The 14467-nt window shown below is 34.0% G+C and overlaps 1 protein-coding gene across 2 annotated transcripts in view; it reads left to right on the forward strand.

Moving 5' to 3' along the window:
* KCNJ3 (potassium inwardly rectifying channel subfamily J member 3) overlaps window positions 1–13290 on the forward strand; it is a 158966-nt gene extending 145676 nt beyond the window's left edge. For both annotated transcript variants that reach the window (XM_003832718.5, XM_034954303.4), the window contains one exon: window positions 9690–13290. In XM_003832718.5, coding sequence (XP_003832766.1) covers window positions 9690–10276 — 587 coding nt within the window. In that variant the 3' untranslated portion in view covers window positions 10277–13290. The remainder of the gene's footprint in view (window positions 1–9689) is intronic.
* Window positions 13291–14467: the final 1177 nt, after the last annotated feature.

Raw genomic sequence — 14467 nt, forward strand, 5'->3', positions numbered from 1 at the left:
CTGGTCTCGAACTCCTGACCTCAAGTGATCCGCCTGCTTTGGCCTCCCAAAGTGCTGGGATTACAGGTGTGAGCCACCGCACTGGGCCTGAAAAATATCTTTTCCGATACCAGTCTTATGGAGTCTGTTTCAACAATAGTTATATTATATTGTAGTTACATAGTTAAGATATTTTGAAAGCTAAAAATTGTATCTTACTGCAACAGCATGAATTTATTTAGGTAGCGATTGCTTTCATTCTATAATTAACAATGCTTTAATAAATACCATAAGGAGAAAGCAGAAAAAGGTGTGATGAGACTGGGACATTTCCACTGTTAGGTTAAAGGAATAATAATCAGTTGAAAGTGAATTTAGGCCAGGTACGGTGGCTCACACCTGTAATCCCAGCACTTTGGGAGGCTGAGGCGGGTGGATCACTTGAGGTCAGGAGTTCGAGACCAGCCTGGTCAATATGGTGAAACCCTTTCTCTACTGAAAATACAAAAATTAACTGGGCATGTGGCATGTGCCTGTAGTCTTAGCTACTTGGGAGGCTGAGGCAGGAGAATCACTTGAACCTGGGAGGTGGAGGTTGCAGTGAGCCAAGATCGTACCACTGCCCTCCAGCCTGGGCGTCACAGCGAGACTCTGTCTCAGAAAAAGAAAAAAAAAAAAAAAAGGAAGTGAATTTGGCAAATTCTGCAATGCTTCTAATTAAAGTAATAATAGAATAGGAAGTTAAAGGTAGTGCTTTGTCAACACAGCAGATAAATCAATTATATTTTTGAGAAAGTAGTTACTACAAAGTTAAGTCAAATTTGTTCAGAGCAGGCCAGGTTGACAGTGATAGCAGACTGGGCTCAGTTCCTTGTGTTTGTTTTACTCACGTCATTATATATACTTCCTCATATTCCAGATAAATATAGACAACATAGTCTGTATCAAATTGCCAGAAATTAACATGGTGAAAATTATTCTATGCATTGATCTGTTTCTGAGAAATTAAATGATCACTAAAGAATTATTTAAAATATATCAGAACTAATCTTTTAATTAATTGGAACTTTAATAATCATGACTAATAGTGATCAGTGATTGAACCTTTATTATTTACCAGCTAATATAGTAGGCCCATAAATAGGTGATATCATTTGTAGTCACAATAACCATATACATTATATATTTTATCTAGTGCTACTACCCATATTTTATAGCAGTCAAGGTTCAGATAATCATAACATGCCCAACGTCTTACTAACAGTGAGTTATCCAAACAGGAACAATCTCAAGTTTATATTCAAAGCCCATGTTCTTTTGCTTAATATTTCCCTGTCTCTCCTAAATATATTTTCAGCAATATGATTGTGAATTTCCTGTCATGTTTTCTACCTGACCATGAGCCTTTAGCATCTGCACTTATCTTCCTTTTTGAACATCTAACATTGTGTTCTGTTGGTCATTGTTAAAAATCTATTTTTTCTTTTGTTCTGGGAGCTTAGAAACCTTAAGTATTGTATTTGAAATATTTGTTTATAAAATTCTTATTGAAGCTTTATTTTCTGACAAATACAACTGGGCTTTTCTTCTTTTTTTATTTTTAGTTTTTTAAAATTCTTTGACCTAGCTTGAGCAGTAGTGGCAAACTGATGTCTGAGAACACATTGTAAGACCAAGTGCTTGTAAATAATAGAGGATAATATTGAGTTGAATGCATGCCAGAACTTTCTACTCCTCGCTAAAAGTCTGTTTTGAGCAGAATATGTGGAGATTTAAAGAGATTCCATCTTTTTGAAAACTGCAGTTTCTGGAAGCAATTTATGTATTCTTAATGGCTTTGCAACCTGTATCTCAAAAGAGCCTATTGCCAGTAACCTTAGTATTATTGAACTGTAATGTATGCAGTGTCTTTGTGTTTTATAAAAAAGATTTTAAAAAAATCATAAGCTTCTTCAGAAAGTTTATACTTTACATTTGGGTTCAGCTCAGTACAACACAATAGAGAGCATGCAGAGAATGCCAAGTTAGTGTTACAGTTAATATATCTTGGAAGATGGGTGAAATTTTGGAAGTACCTTAGAGAAGAAACAGCTATAGTCCTCATTTAATAATCCTCAGGGCAGTATGTAGGGTGGACCAGGAAGTTACTTGGTGATATACAACATGCTTTGCATGCTAAGCTGTTAGCTGATTCAGTTATTAAAACAACTGCCAATTTGAAGTAAATAATAGAATAGATTTATGGAAAAAACTAACATGTTATTTGGTTAAATTTTCAGGATTTTTTCTTCTGTGTATGTGCCTGTGTAAATGAAAGTTGTAGTCATATAGCCTGTTATTAAGGATTCTTCTGAGAGAAAATTATCAATATTTATTGTGCATGTAGTTTACATATGTCACTTAATTTCATTTAATTCTCACAATCTTCTTGTAAAATCAGCAGGGTGGGCCTTAATGTACAGATAATGAAACTAAAGCTTAAAGAGATGTATTAGTTTTTGTAAGGTCACATATTAATTACTGGTGGAGCTGGGATTCAGTGTTTGATGTTAGGTGCATCTGGCATTAAAACCGATGCTTTACCCTCTCTGCAACTGGCCTCTAGGGCTGATATGACTTACTTACTGTGGACACCAGAATATCAGCTAGCATTGTCCTATAGAATCTCTTCACTTCAGATCCTTATAGTGATACCAAAAGGCTTTGTTATTCAGGAAAGTAGTTAGAAATCTGGATGCCACACTAGAAATGAACAGTGTACAATTTACTTAATAACAACTCAAATATATATACACATATACATATACCACCTATATATATATTTGTACAAATAATATTAATTTTTAATTCTATGTTTTGGTGTAATATGCTTCACTAAGGAAGTCATTAGATAGTAAAGTTATTTGTTAAGAGCTTAGGTTTGGGAATCAGTATGAGTTCTGGACTTAGCTTTGCTGTTTATTCTCTGTTACTTGAAGTTTCAAGCTCTATCATTCTCCTGGAAGTATGAAAATAATAAAATCTTATTTACAGTTTTGCTGTGATGAGATAATGAGATAAAATATATAAAACCTATATAGCACACTATTTGGCACATTGTTACTCAATATGTAATTAATATCACCACTATTATTTTTATGTTTATAATTAGCAATTTTAACCAACAGTCACATTAGCAAATATTTCTTTTTCCCGTCCAGTAGGAAGATGATTCATTCATTATTTTAATTCTTAAAAGTTCGCTCATCAATTGGTTTCCCATACTTTTTCCACATGTAATAGCAGCTACAATAAATATCACTAATATTTATTAAGACATTGCTAAACACATTGCATACAATATCTCATAAAATTATTCCAATTATCCTAGAATATAAGTACTATTCTTAATATAATTTTCAAGATTAGAAAAACGGAGGTTCAGAGAGGCAAAGCACCATTCCAAAGGTAAACAGCATAGGTGGTAGAGCTGGGGTGCGGCCCCAGGGTCGTCTGACACCACAGTACTTACTCCAGGGAGTTGTGCAGAGTGCCTCTGGTGTTCATCCCTGAAGAAAGGTTCATTTCTTTTATCACTTGCTTTGATTTTTATTGTGGCAAATCTGGTCCCCTTGACCACAGAATCACAGACTTGATGCTTTTGTAGCCAAAAGTTGACACTTTAATTTGAATATTCACTAATTATACTACTAGTGATAAACTCTCTTTTGTTTCTTCTTTTGCCTACACAGTACTACTTGATAGAGAGATGAGATTAACAGCATGAATCCTCAAGCCCGATTTCTTTTTTTTTTTTTTTTTTTTTGAGACGGAGTCTCGCTCTGTCGCCCAGGCTGGAGTGCAGTGGCGCGATCTCGGCTCACTGCAAGCTCCACCTCCCGGGTTCACGCCATTCTCCTGCCTCAGCCTCCCGAGTAGCTGGGACTACAGGCGCCCGCTACCACGCCCGGCTAATTTTTTGTATTTTTAGTAGAGACGGGGTTTCACCGTGTTAGCCAGGATGGTCTCGATCTCCTGACCTCGTGATCCGCCTGCCTCGGCCTCCCAAAGTGCTGGGATTACAGGCGTGAGCCACCGCGCCCGGCCAAGCCTGATTTCTTATGTTCAATTTCCAGCTGCATCACCTCTATGTGATGCTACTCTCTTGTATCCCTCTGTGACTCAGTTTCCACCTCTAGAAAATAGGAAGGGAGATAACAGTCTCTTCCTCGAAGAGTTGTGAGGATTAAAGACAACTTGTAAATAGTGCTTAGAGAGATACTTGACATATAATCCTATAGAGATATTATTACTACATGACTTAACTGAAAGGGATTTGCTCTTCTGTTTTTTGTTTTGTTTTGTTTTGTTTTTTGCTTTTGTTTGATGTATGTGTGATAAAACACAGCCACAGCTACCATTACAGGAGAACACTCTTTTGCTCTCTCTCCTGTCTCTTTTTTCTCTCTCTGGGTCTGATTCTCTCTATCCCTCTATCTTTCCTCCTTCCCTTTCTTCTCTCCCCCAACCTCCCCCAAACACATCTATATTGGGTAAGGTTTAGATAAAGCCTCCATGTTCAGAAGTTATTGATTGTGTGATATTTTCTGTGTCACAGCATTCAGACATTTCCCTTGGCCTGTGGTTATATTGTTTTTAACCATATTGTGCCCCCTTTGTGTGAGTGACACATCCACCATCCCCGGCTAGGAGAAACAATGGAAAATAACTGAGTTAGAGATATCCTGAAAGTTTAATTAAGGACTTGTCAAATAACAACTCACTTTGTCATTTTCACTTTAAAACCTTCCACAGATCTGTTCTTTGAATGAATGTTTAATTCAGTTAAAAGGATGGACTTAGTTCAGTTTAGAGGCAGAATCAGGAAAGGAAAATGTCAAAAATAAAAAGGTTAGACTATGTTGCTTCTACCATTTTAAATGGACATACTGATACTGGAATAAATTACACTAAACAATAATATAGACCCTTTTAAATCTGTGAATATTGCAATGCAATGCACAGAATAAATCTTTTTTTTTTTTTTTTTTTTTACAAAATGTTTTTTATCTAAGGATTCAAAAGTCCCAGCTATTTCCAGTAGCAGCATCTGTTGCTTTGCCAGTTTCCACAGAGATGAGCTCGTGTTGATTTTCACCACATTTGTTCAAGTCTGGAATCTGGTTAAAACATGCAAACAGTTGTGTTGCTGGCTAAGAGGTGCAATCTCATAGTACCCTTTGAATAATAGTAGTCACTTGCATTTATTTTAATTCAAATGGCATTTGCAATTATGAATCTAAGCATGGATTATTTTAAAATAACTAATTAGAATAAGGAATATAAAGCATTCTAATTCTAGAAGGAAGAATGATATGGTACATGCATGTTCTTAGAAACCATAATGATATCTACTTTAAATCTTCTCAGTTGAAATTTGCATTTTATTTTTTCATCACCATTTTGGGATAACTTTTGCAAAAAGAAGTACTCTCTCAATTATATCTTATCTTAGTTCATTGTCTAAGATGCAGATTGGCAAACATAGACATTTTTCTGTTATCCAATTTATAAATCTTCCATATCCTTATCCATATATTGATTGCAAATTCATAATATCCTGAGATGAAACCAGATTTTAAAACTATGATTGTGAATTGGAAATGTCTGCTATTTGGGTACCTACATCTAATGAAAGTAGGACAGGAACAGTAGAAAAACAAACAAAGGTTAAGGTGCTGGCAAATGTTCTTGGCATGATTAACATAGTGTTAACATTGATTTTAGCCATTCTGCTTGCTGCAAGCCTTTTAATACACCCCATATATCCATACTTAGTCTCTTCTGCTATTAGGGGTAGTTAGGTGGAAAATGTTGAGAAGCCCTAAAAGTTGGAAATATCAGTAATGTAACTTTTTTCTATACTTTTAAATATTTTGAATGTTTAATTGTCTGACAATTTTAAAAACAAATTACTGGCTGGGCATAATGACTTATACCTGTAATTCCAGCACTTTGGGAGGCTGAGGTGGGAGGATTACTTGAGGCTAGGAATTTGAGAGCAGCCTTTTGTGAGACCCCATCTCTACAAAAAATTGAAAATTAGCCAGACTTGGTGGCTCGTACCTGTCATACCAGCTACTTGGGAGTAACAGGCAAGAAGATTGCTTGAGCCCAGGGGTTTGAGGCTGCAGTGAGCTATGATCCCACCACTGCACTCCAGCCTGGGTGGCAGAACAAGAGCCCATCTGAAAAAAAAATAATTGTTATCTCATAGCCAGTGACTTTTAAACTTAATTCTTAATATTCTATATTACTAATATGGGATAAATTACAAAGATGTAAAAATTCATCACACATATTAAGGCACCTTACTAATTTTCAGGAAGAACAGGAAATGTAAGTGACTATTATAGAACAATAAATCACTAGTCATTAACGGGCATTACCTAAACACCAAGCAAGGTTCTATGTCTTTTACTTTCAAACTTTCAGTAGGTTTCTAAGAGAAGATATGTTGTTATCTCTAGTTGATAAAGGAGAAAACAGGGCGAGAGAGCTTTAGGTAATTTTCACAAGCTATTTAATAGTGGCATTGACAGCCAGATTCATAAACTTTTTAATTATATTTCAGATGTTGCCTCACTTATGTGAGTTTGCTGTGAAAATAAGTAAAGTTAATTTTATCTAGTAAAATAGATTCTCCACCTTCCTTTTCAGTTGAAATCATGCATTGGCATTTCAGTAACAATGATTACAAGTATTTTAATGCCAACAAACATTTGAATACACGTTTCCACTGTAGATGTCATAGCACTTTAAGTACCTTAATAATTGATGGCCAGTTTTCCCAATGTTAAAATTTTATAAGATTTTATTTTCCCAATTGTAATGGTAAAAGCAGGGGCAAAATTTTGATTTTTTATTTAATGTTATTTTCGCAGTGTGAAAATAAAAAAAAGCCACCAAAATGAAATGGGCTAAGATGGTGATATCATCAAATTTTACTTCAAAATTTACTTTGTGATTGTTAGAAATAATTGAACAGACTTCATAACCTGAATTTACTTTAACTTATTGTAAATATTTATTTATATTAATCAAAGGACAAACTTACAAACTTTCCTTACTTTTTAAGACACTGAATTATATTGAGTACGTAACATTACTTAGGATAATTCTGCCTGACATCAATTTTCAATGATTGAAGTTTTTAAAATTAAAAAAGTGGCTGGGTTCAAGATGAGTCTGAGTAACATGACAAAACCCTGTCTCTACAAAGAAATACAGCTCACTTGGGAGGCTGAGGTGGGAGGATCACCTGATCCCAGGGAGGCTGAGGCTGCAATGAACTGAGATGGTGCCACTGCACCGCAGCCTGGGCGACAGAGTGAGATCTCATCTCGAAAAACATAAAAATAAAAAAGATTGTAAGGCAGTATTATCACTTAGTAAAAATATATTTATAGTATTTTTTCTTAAATTTAAATTAATGTCTTGGATGGGAAAGACACTTAGAATGACAGTGGCTGCTTTTAGGGAGAAAATATAAGGCACTTCCACATTATTTGTTTTACTATTTCTTATCTTAACAATGACATCAGATATTTATTCTTTATTCTAGATACTTTTATCTTTAAATTTCTCAAAATAAAACCAAGTAAATATATCAGGAAATACATTTTTTATTTTTCCTGATTAAGTGATAATCTATGATTTTTCTTATGAAATACTTAGAGGCTAGAAAGTTATTAGAAAATACAGAATGCTGCTATGTGTGTGTTTACACTTAATATTTTAAAACTAATTTATTATCTTATATATAAATGTTTCTGGGGCTATTCCTCACGTAAAATTGATTATAAACACGGATATCTGATCATAGTCAGATTTGCACCATTACAGAGTTTAAGTGATAACTGAGTTCATAACTAAAATATTAGAGACATTACGGCAAAGTAAAATAACAACAATTAAAAAAAAACCCACACATAGAAATAGGATGATACTTTTTTTCTCTACAGCTTATTAGATCTGTGCTCAAGAAAGGTCAAGAGACTTAACCTCTCTGAGCACTAAATTCCTTATCTTTAAAATAGATACAAGAATATTTTCTCAACAGGACCATATTGAGGATTAGAATGGAAAAAAAAAAAAAAGAGGGAAGAAGAGAGAGAGTACCTAACACGGTGCTAGCCACATGATAGATACTAATTTTCTACATGAGTTTATTTTAAAAGTGTCTTGAAAAAACATAGTATATAGTGATAACAACTAATTCTTTGGTAATATATAACAGAATATTCATAAGGCAAGATTTTGGAAGGATTCAAATGTGGCTTCTTATTTATGCATTATATCCTAATTATCTATATGTATTGTATGTCTGATTGCTAGTCAGTTAGAAAAAAGACAGAATATCCCTTCCTTCAAACTATGCCAGGCTTAAAAACAATAGAAATTACTTATAATGGATGGGGGAGAATTGAAATGAATGAAGAAAAACTATCATCACTTATTTAAATTACACTTAATTATTGAGGGGATGGTTTTTAAAATTCATCATTGTCTTACATTTTAATAGCCTTTAATAGAAGTCTATTAGACTTCTATTAAAGTAGAGAAATTGGTGAATTTTACTATTTACAGAAAATTGTGTCTTTTGACAAATATGAGACAGAAACTTGATATATGGTTTTAATTTATTCCTGTACTTCCAGTCTTCACAAAATGAATATTCACAAGTTGACTGATTTGATTGTAACACAATAGAAATAAATGATTTATGAAGAGAACAAAATTGAGTAAATTAGAATACCATGAGGCAAATGATATCCAAGGAACATAATTGATAAATTGAAAAAATTTACATCTGATGATAGCCAGCAACCAGTTCCAGATATTCCTAGAGCAGGAATGGAACTTGATACATCACATGGCCCAGAACACTGATTTTAGCATGTGGATTTCTGAAACTTGAGCAAAAGTTTATTCTGGCCTTATAGATGCAAAAGAATAGAACCAGCACAATGACTTTTCTTTTTCTAGCATATAAATATTACCACCTTTTATTTGTTTAACAAATACTTGGGAGAGTTACCTTTTGTCCTCCTACCCCCCATAGCAATCCTTTGCTACGTAAAGACAAAAAGGTAAGCGTCCATTAATTGAGTCACTTATTGTAGATATTATATGACAAATTTTACATTTCTGTATATGTTATTTCATGGTCACAGCAGTGTTGTGAGACAGGTATTGTTGACAGTGCTTTACTCTGCAGAAGAATAAAGTGATACTCAGTTAAATATATTTTCTAAGTTTACACGATATTAAAGTTTAGATTCAAAATCAGATTTGTTTTATTTATGACACTGTTTCTTAAACAATGAAAAATTGTTACATAATTTTCCCACTTATCTCCTTATAGGGACATGTATGTTCTGAGATTATTCTATGCTACTTTTGCTTTTGGTTTGTGGTTAATATTTAGGTAATGATGCATTATCCTTCAAACATGAATACTATCATCACCCTGTGTTTTTTGTTGAAAGAAAGTATATGTATCAAAGCTATTAACTTAGAGTACAACTTTTAATCTATTCTATTATTCGGGCTTCAGATAAACAGTCCAAAACGTAGGTAAGAAAGTGAAATGAATTATTTAGGCCAAACCGGCTTTACATGTGCTTCCACTATGCATAATTTATCAAGAATTTTCTCTTTTCTTGTAGGGATGACTTGTCAAGCTCGAACATCATATACTGAAGATGAAGTTCTTTGGGGTCATCGTTTTTTTCCTGTAATTTCCTTAGAAGAGGGATTCTTTAAAGTTGATTACTCCCAGTTCCATGCAACATTTGAAGTCCCCACCCCACCTTACAGTGTGAAAGAGCAGGAGGAAATGCTTCTCATGTCGTCCCCTTTAATAGCACCAGCCATAACTAACAGCAAAGAAAGACATAATTCTGTGGAATGCTTAGATGGACTAGATGATATTACTACAAAACTACCATCTAAGCTGCAGAAAATTACTGGAAGAGAAGACTTTCCCAAAAAACTCTTGAGGATGAGTTCTACAACTTCAGAAAAAGCCTACAGCTTGGGAGACTTGCCCATGAAACTTCAACGAATAAGTTCAGTTCCGGGCAACTCAGAAGAAAAACTGGTATCTAAAACCACCAAGATGTTATCTGATCCCATGAGCCAGTCTGTGGCTGATTTGCCACCAAAGCTTCAAAAGATGGCTGGAGGAGCAGCTAGGATGGAAGGGAACCTTCCAGCCAAATTAAGAAAAATGAACTCTGATCGCTTCACATAACAAAGCACTCCCTTAGGCATTATTTAATGTTTGATTTAGTAATAGTCCAATATTTGGCGATGAGGTAATTCTCCCTAAGGAATCTGAAAGTATATTTTCCTCCCAGTTCTACAAGCATATTTGAGAACCCTTCCTTTCCCAAGTATTGCGAATGTGCAGAAAGCAACAGTTACGGAGGGAGGACATCATAACGAAGTTATTAACGGGCATGTATTATCACATCAAGCATGCAATAATGTGCAAATTTTGCATTTAGTTTTATGGCATGATTTATATATGGCATATTTATATTGTATATTCTGGAAAAAAAATATATATATATTTAAAGGGGAGATACTCTCCCTGACATTTCTAACATATGTATTAAGCCAAACATGAGTGAATAGCTTTCAGGGCGATAAAACTAAATATATGTCTGTGTGTGTGTGTGTATGTATACACACATATACATATATATACACATACATACACATACATACATACATATATATCTGATAAAATTGTGATGTTTTGTTCAAAGTTGTAGTTCTTGTGCATGTTTACTTTATTAGAGTAGGAAGGCTACTGGCATTAATTATTAATACCAAATATTTTAGCCTTAAATTTTTGTCATTTTAAAATCTGATTTAATGTTTTCTGCTGTTTAAGGTCTTGGGAGGCTTTCAATTGTATTTTATATGAGAGAATCACACAAGTTTGTGCTATCTATGGCCCTGCAAAAATATAACCATTACATGTTTAAATTGTAAATTTTAGAGCATACCAGTACTCAGTATAGCATTGAACATTTCTTATGATTTTTAAAAGTTGCTAGTACTGGGGAGAAATAATTGTTGATTAATTTGAGAATTATTCCTTTCCTAGACTAATTAAAATCTGGAAATCTGTTTTGTATATGATCTAATACAAAGATGAGCTCTGAACAAACACTGAATCATGTTAATAGACAGTAGCCAAGTTATATTGAATATATCAGAATCTGTGTGAAGTTACACAATTAATTGTCCCTGTTTCAAACTGAGTAAATTGGAAACATTTTCATTCTTTTTCTGGAAATTTTGTCCATTTTAAAAACCAATCATTTTAAGAAGACATGACAATGCAATGAAACAGATGATAAATATTTATGCTTAAAATATGTATGTCTAATTGAGTCTCTTTTTTATTCTGTTTTCTTGTTTATGGCATTTGTTGTAACAGGATAGACTTTTTCCTCACCTAGGAAACCTATCCCATGCCTGTCACTTATAGTTCAGGAGGAAGTTTTTGCACAGACCAGAGAGAAATTAAAATTAGATGATAAATTGAAGATATCTTACACACAGTTTTTTGGTGAACACTGATTTTATTGGTGTCTTAGATCCCTAGTCTACCCAAATGATTTTAACAGTACTGTTTTTTCTAATCCTGAAGTCTGATATTTATGACTCATTAGCAGGAATCAAAACTAGTGATCAGTAGAACACTTTCAAAATAAAAATTTGGAATGCAGACTTTTATGAAAATTTAAAAGTGCTCCTTAACAGAATATCATGGGTTTTCCTATAAAACTTCTTTAAGTATTGTAATTTCAGTCTGCCCCAACTTTAAAAAAAATTCTCATTAATATGTCAGTTATTAATTGCTAGTTTGGGCTCTCATTATTTCCTGTTTTTTAACAATTTTGTGATAATTTTATTATTGGCAAATTAATACATCAACACTTAAATCATTGACTATAATAATACCTTCTGGCTACCTCTGTATCAACCAAATTCTGTAGGTGCAAACATATACCAGGGAATTCTTACTGGCAAAATGATCAATCTGGAGTGTGCATCCACTGTGAATGGAGCAAATTGCCCTATACCCATTGATAACCAAGCTTTCTTAGTTTGTAGATGTAGGAAACAAAATAGTGACAGAGAGAGAAGGGGGTCCACAGGGCATGGTACATTTATCAGCAGTGGAAAAAATGTGCATAGATCATTTAGTCCAAGAACTTAAAACTAAATAGAGCCATAATTTACTTTGGAGAGTCATTTTAATTTGTCTTTGGTACCAAGGAGAAGACGGAACCAAAAACAAACTCTCCAAGTATATTCACACATTCAACAAAATTTTTGCATGCCTTCTATGTCGTAGGCATTTTTAGTTCCTGGGGATTTGGACATGGCTAAGTCAGAGAAGGCCATTGCTCACCATGAACACTGTATACCAGAAGGAGAGTGGGGAGGAGACAAAAAACAAATAAGACCACTTCAGACAATCAAAGTATCAGTTAAGAGAATGAAAACAGGCCTGACTCAGTGGCTCACGCCTGTAATCCCAGTACTTTGGGAGGCGGAGGTTGGGGGATCACCTGAGGTCAGGAGATCGAGACCAGCCTGGACAACATGGTGAAAACCTGTCTCTACTAAAAATACAAAAATTAACTGGGCATGGTGGCAGGCACCTGTAATCCCAGCTACTGGGGAAGCTGAGGCAGGAGAATCGCTTGAACCTGGGAGGCGGAGGTTGCAGTGAGCCAAGATTCTGCCACTGCACTCCAGCCTGGGTGACAGTGCGAGACTCCATCTCAACATCAAAAAAAAAAAAAAAAAAAAAAAGAATAAAAACAGGGTAACATAATGCAAAGTAACTGTGTGGAATAAAAATTGATTATTTTAGAAAATGTGACTGGCTTAGGACGGGGATAATATGTGAACAGAAATCTATCTCATGAGAAAGTGCTACTGTTGTCAAAATTACCTTATCTGAGTGAATGGTTTTTTTTTATCTTTTCCACACATGCGTGGGAAAGGTATGATTTCTGCATGTAATTGCAGTTTAACCCTTATTTCTAGGTTGATCATAGGTCCCAGTTTACCCAGGAAAATTCCAGTTTATACCTGTTGTACCTGTGTAATTATTGGTAGCACTCCCTTTCACTCTTACAATGTCTTGGTTTGGATGATATATGGTGAAGTTTTTGTTGAAACTAAATTATGAAGTCTGATATATTTGGATAAAAATAAAGAATTGCTTTTCTTCTCCTTTTGCTGATTTTTTGACACATCATTCTAAGCAAAATCATCTCAGCTTCGTATATTTCAGCCTGAAGTACTTCTTACCAAAGTTATTTCATGTAACATTTGTTCAATATGTTCGTGACATGTCTTTCAGTAATGAAAAGTTATGCATTTTATTGAATGAATAAAAACCTAACCTCTGCTATTTCCATTTCTGGAAGTTGTAAGAGCTCACATTAAAGAGAGTAAAAGTCAATTTAAGCCAAGATCATTTTCAGCCCACCAATGTCATGGCTATTGGAAAGGAAAACCTAATGTGATCATTGAACTGAATAACTCTACATAACAAGTGGAAACTAGAACTTTTTTATAGCATTTTCATGATATAGGTCCTGTTATAGTAAGATATTTCATTCTATTTATCAAAATGGTATAAATAAAAGAAACATAATTATTTTGATAATGCTTATCTTCAGTTTGAACATTTATTCTTTTCAGAAATATGTAAATACCCTTTTGTAAATATATACAAAATGAAAAATAAGGATATTTTACCATTAATTATTTCTGAAAGATTCTTATGCTGTTTTAAATTTATCTATATATGGCTTAAAATATTATGAAAAGAGCCTTTTTGTCAGGACAAAATGGCTCATACTACAGTATTTCTACTGGAGGAAGACTGGGGTCATGGGAAAGCTGGCTTACATTCTATTAGTTCTTACATTCTTCAGAATTTATGTTTGAATTACATTGTACATATTTAAATTAGCATCAACCTAATTCCATTTTCTGGCATGAAATCTATAATTATTTAAGTGTAAAAGGTCATTTAGTTTCAAAAATATAAACTCATGTATTCAATACTGCAAGTTCAATTTTATAAAAAACGGTATTAAACTTTTGAAACATGATTGGGTTTAATTTTTAGTGTTCTCATCCTTTTTGCACTCTTCACCACTTAATTATTCACATTTCTTGACTCAGTTTGTTTATCATAAGACTCTTAATTCCTGAAAGGCAATCATTAAATTCATCACAAGTCATTCCTTGATAATTCCTTTTATTTTGGCTGCTTATTGGTAAGATGCTTCAGCAATACCAAACGTCAGCTTAATAATGCAGATACTCAGGACCTGCGTTTCTTGGAGGAAGCTTCATGGTTATCCTACCCCTTGCTGAACCAGTGTTTTAAAAGCTA

This window comes from Pan paniscus, chromosome 13 (assembly GCF_029289425.2).
Source record: "Pan paniscus chromosome 13, NHGRI_mPanPan1-v2.0_pri, whole genome shotgun sequence".
Lineage (NCBI taxonomy): Eukaryota > Metazoa > Chordata > Mammalia > Primates > Hominidae > Pan > Pan paniscus.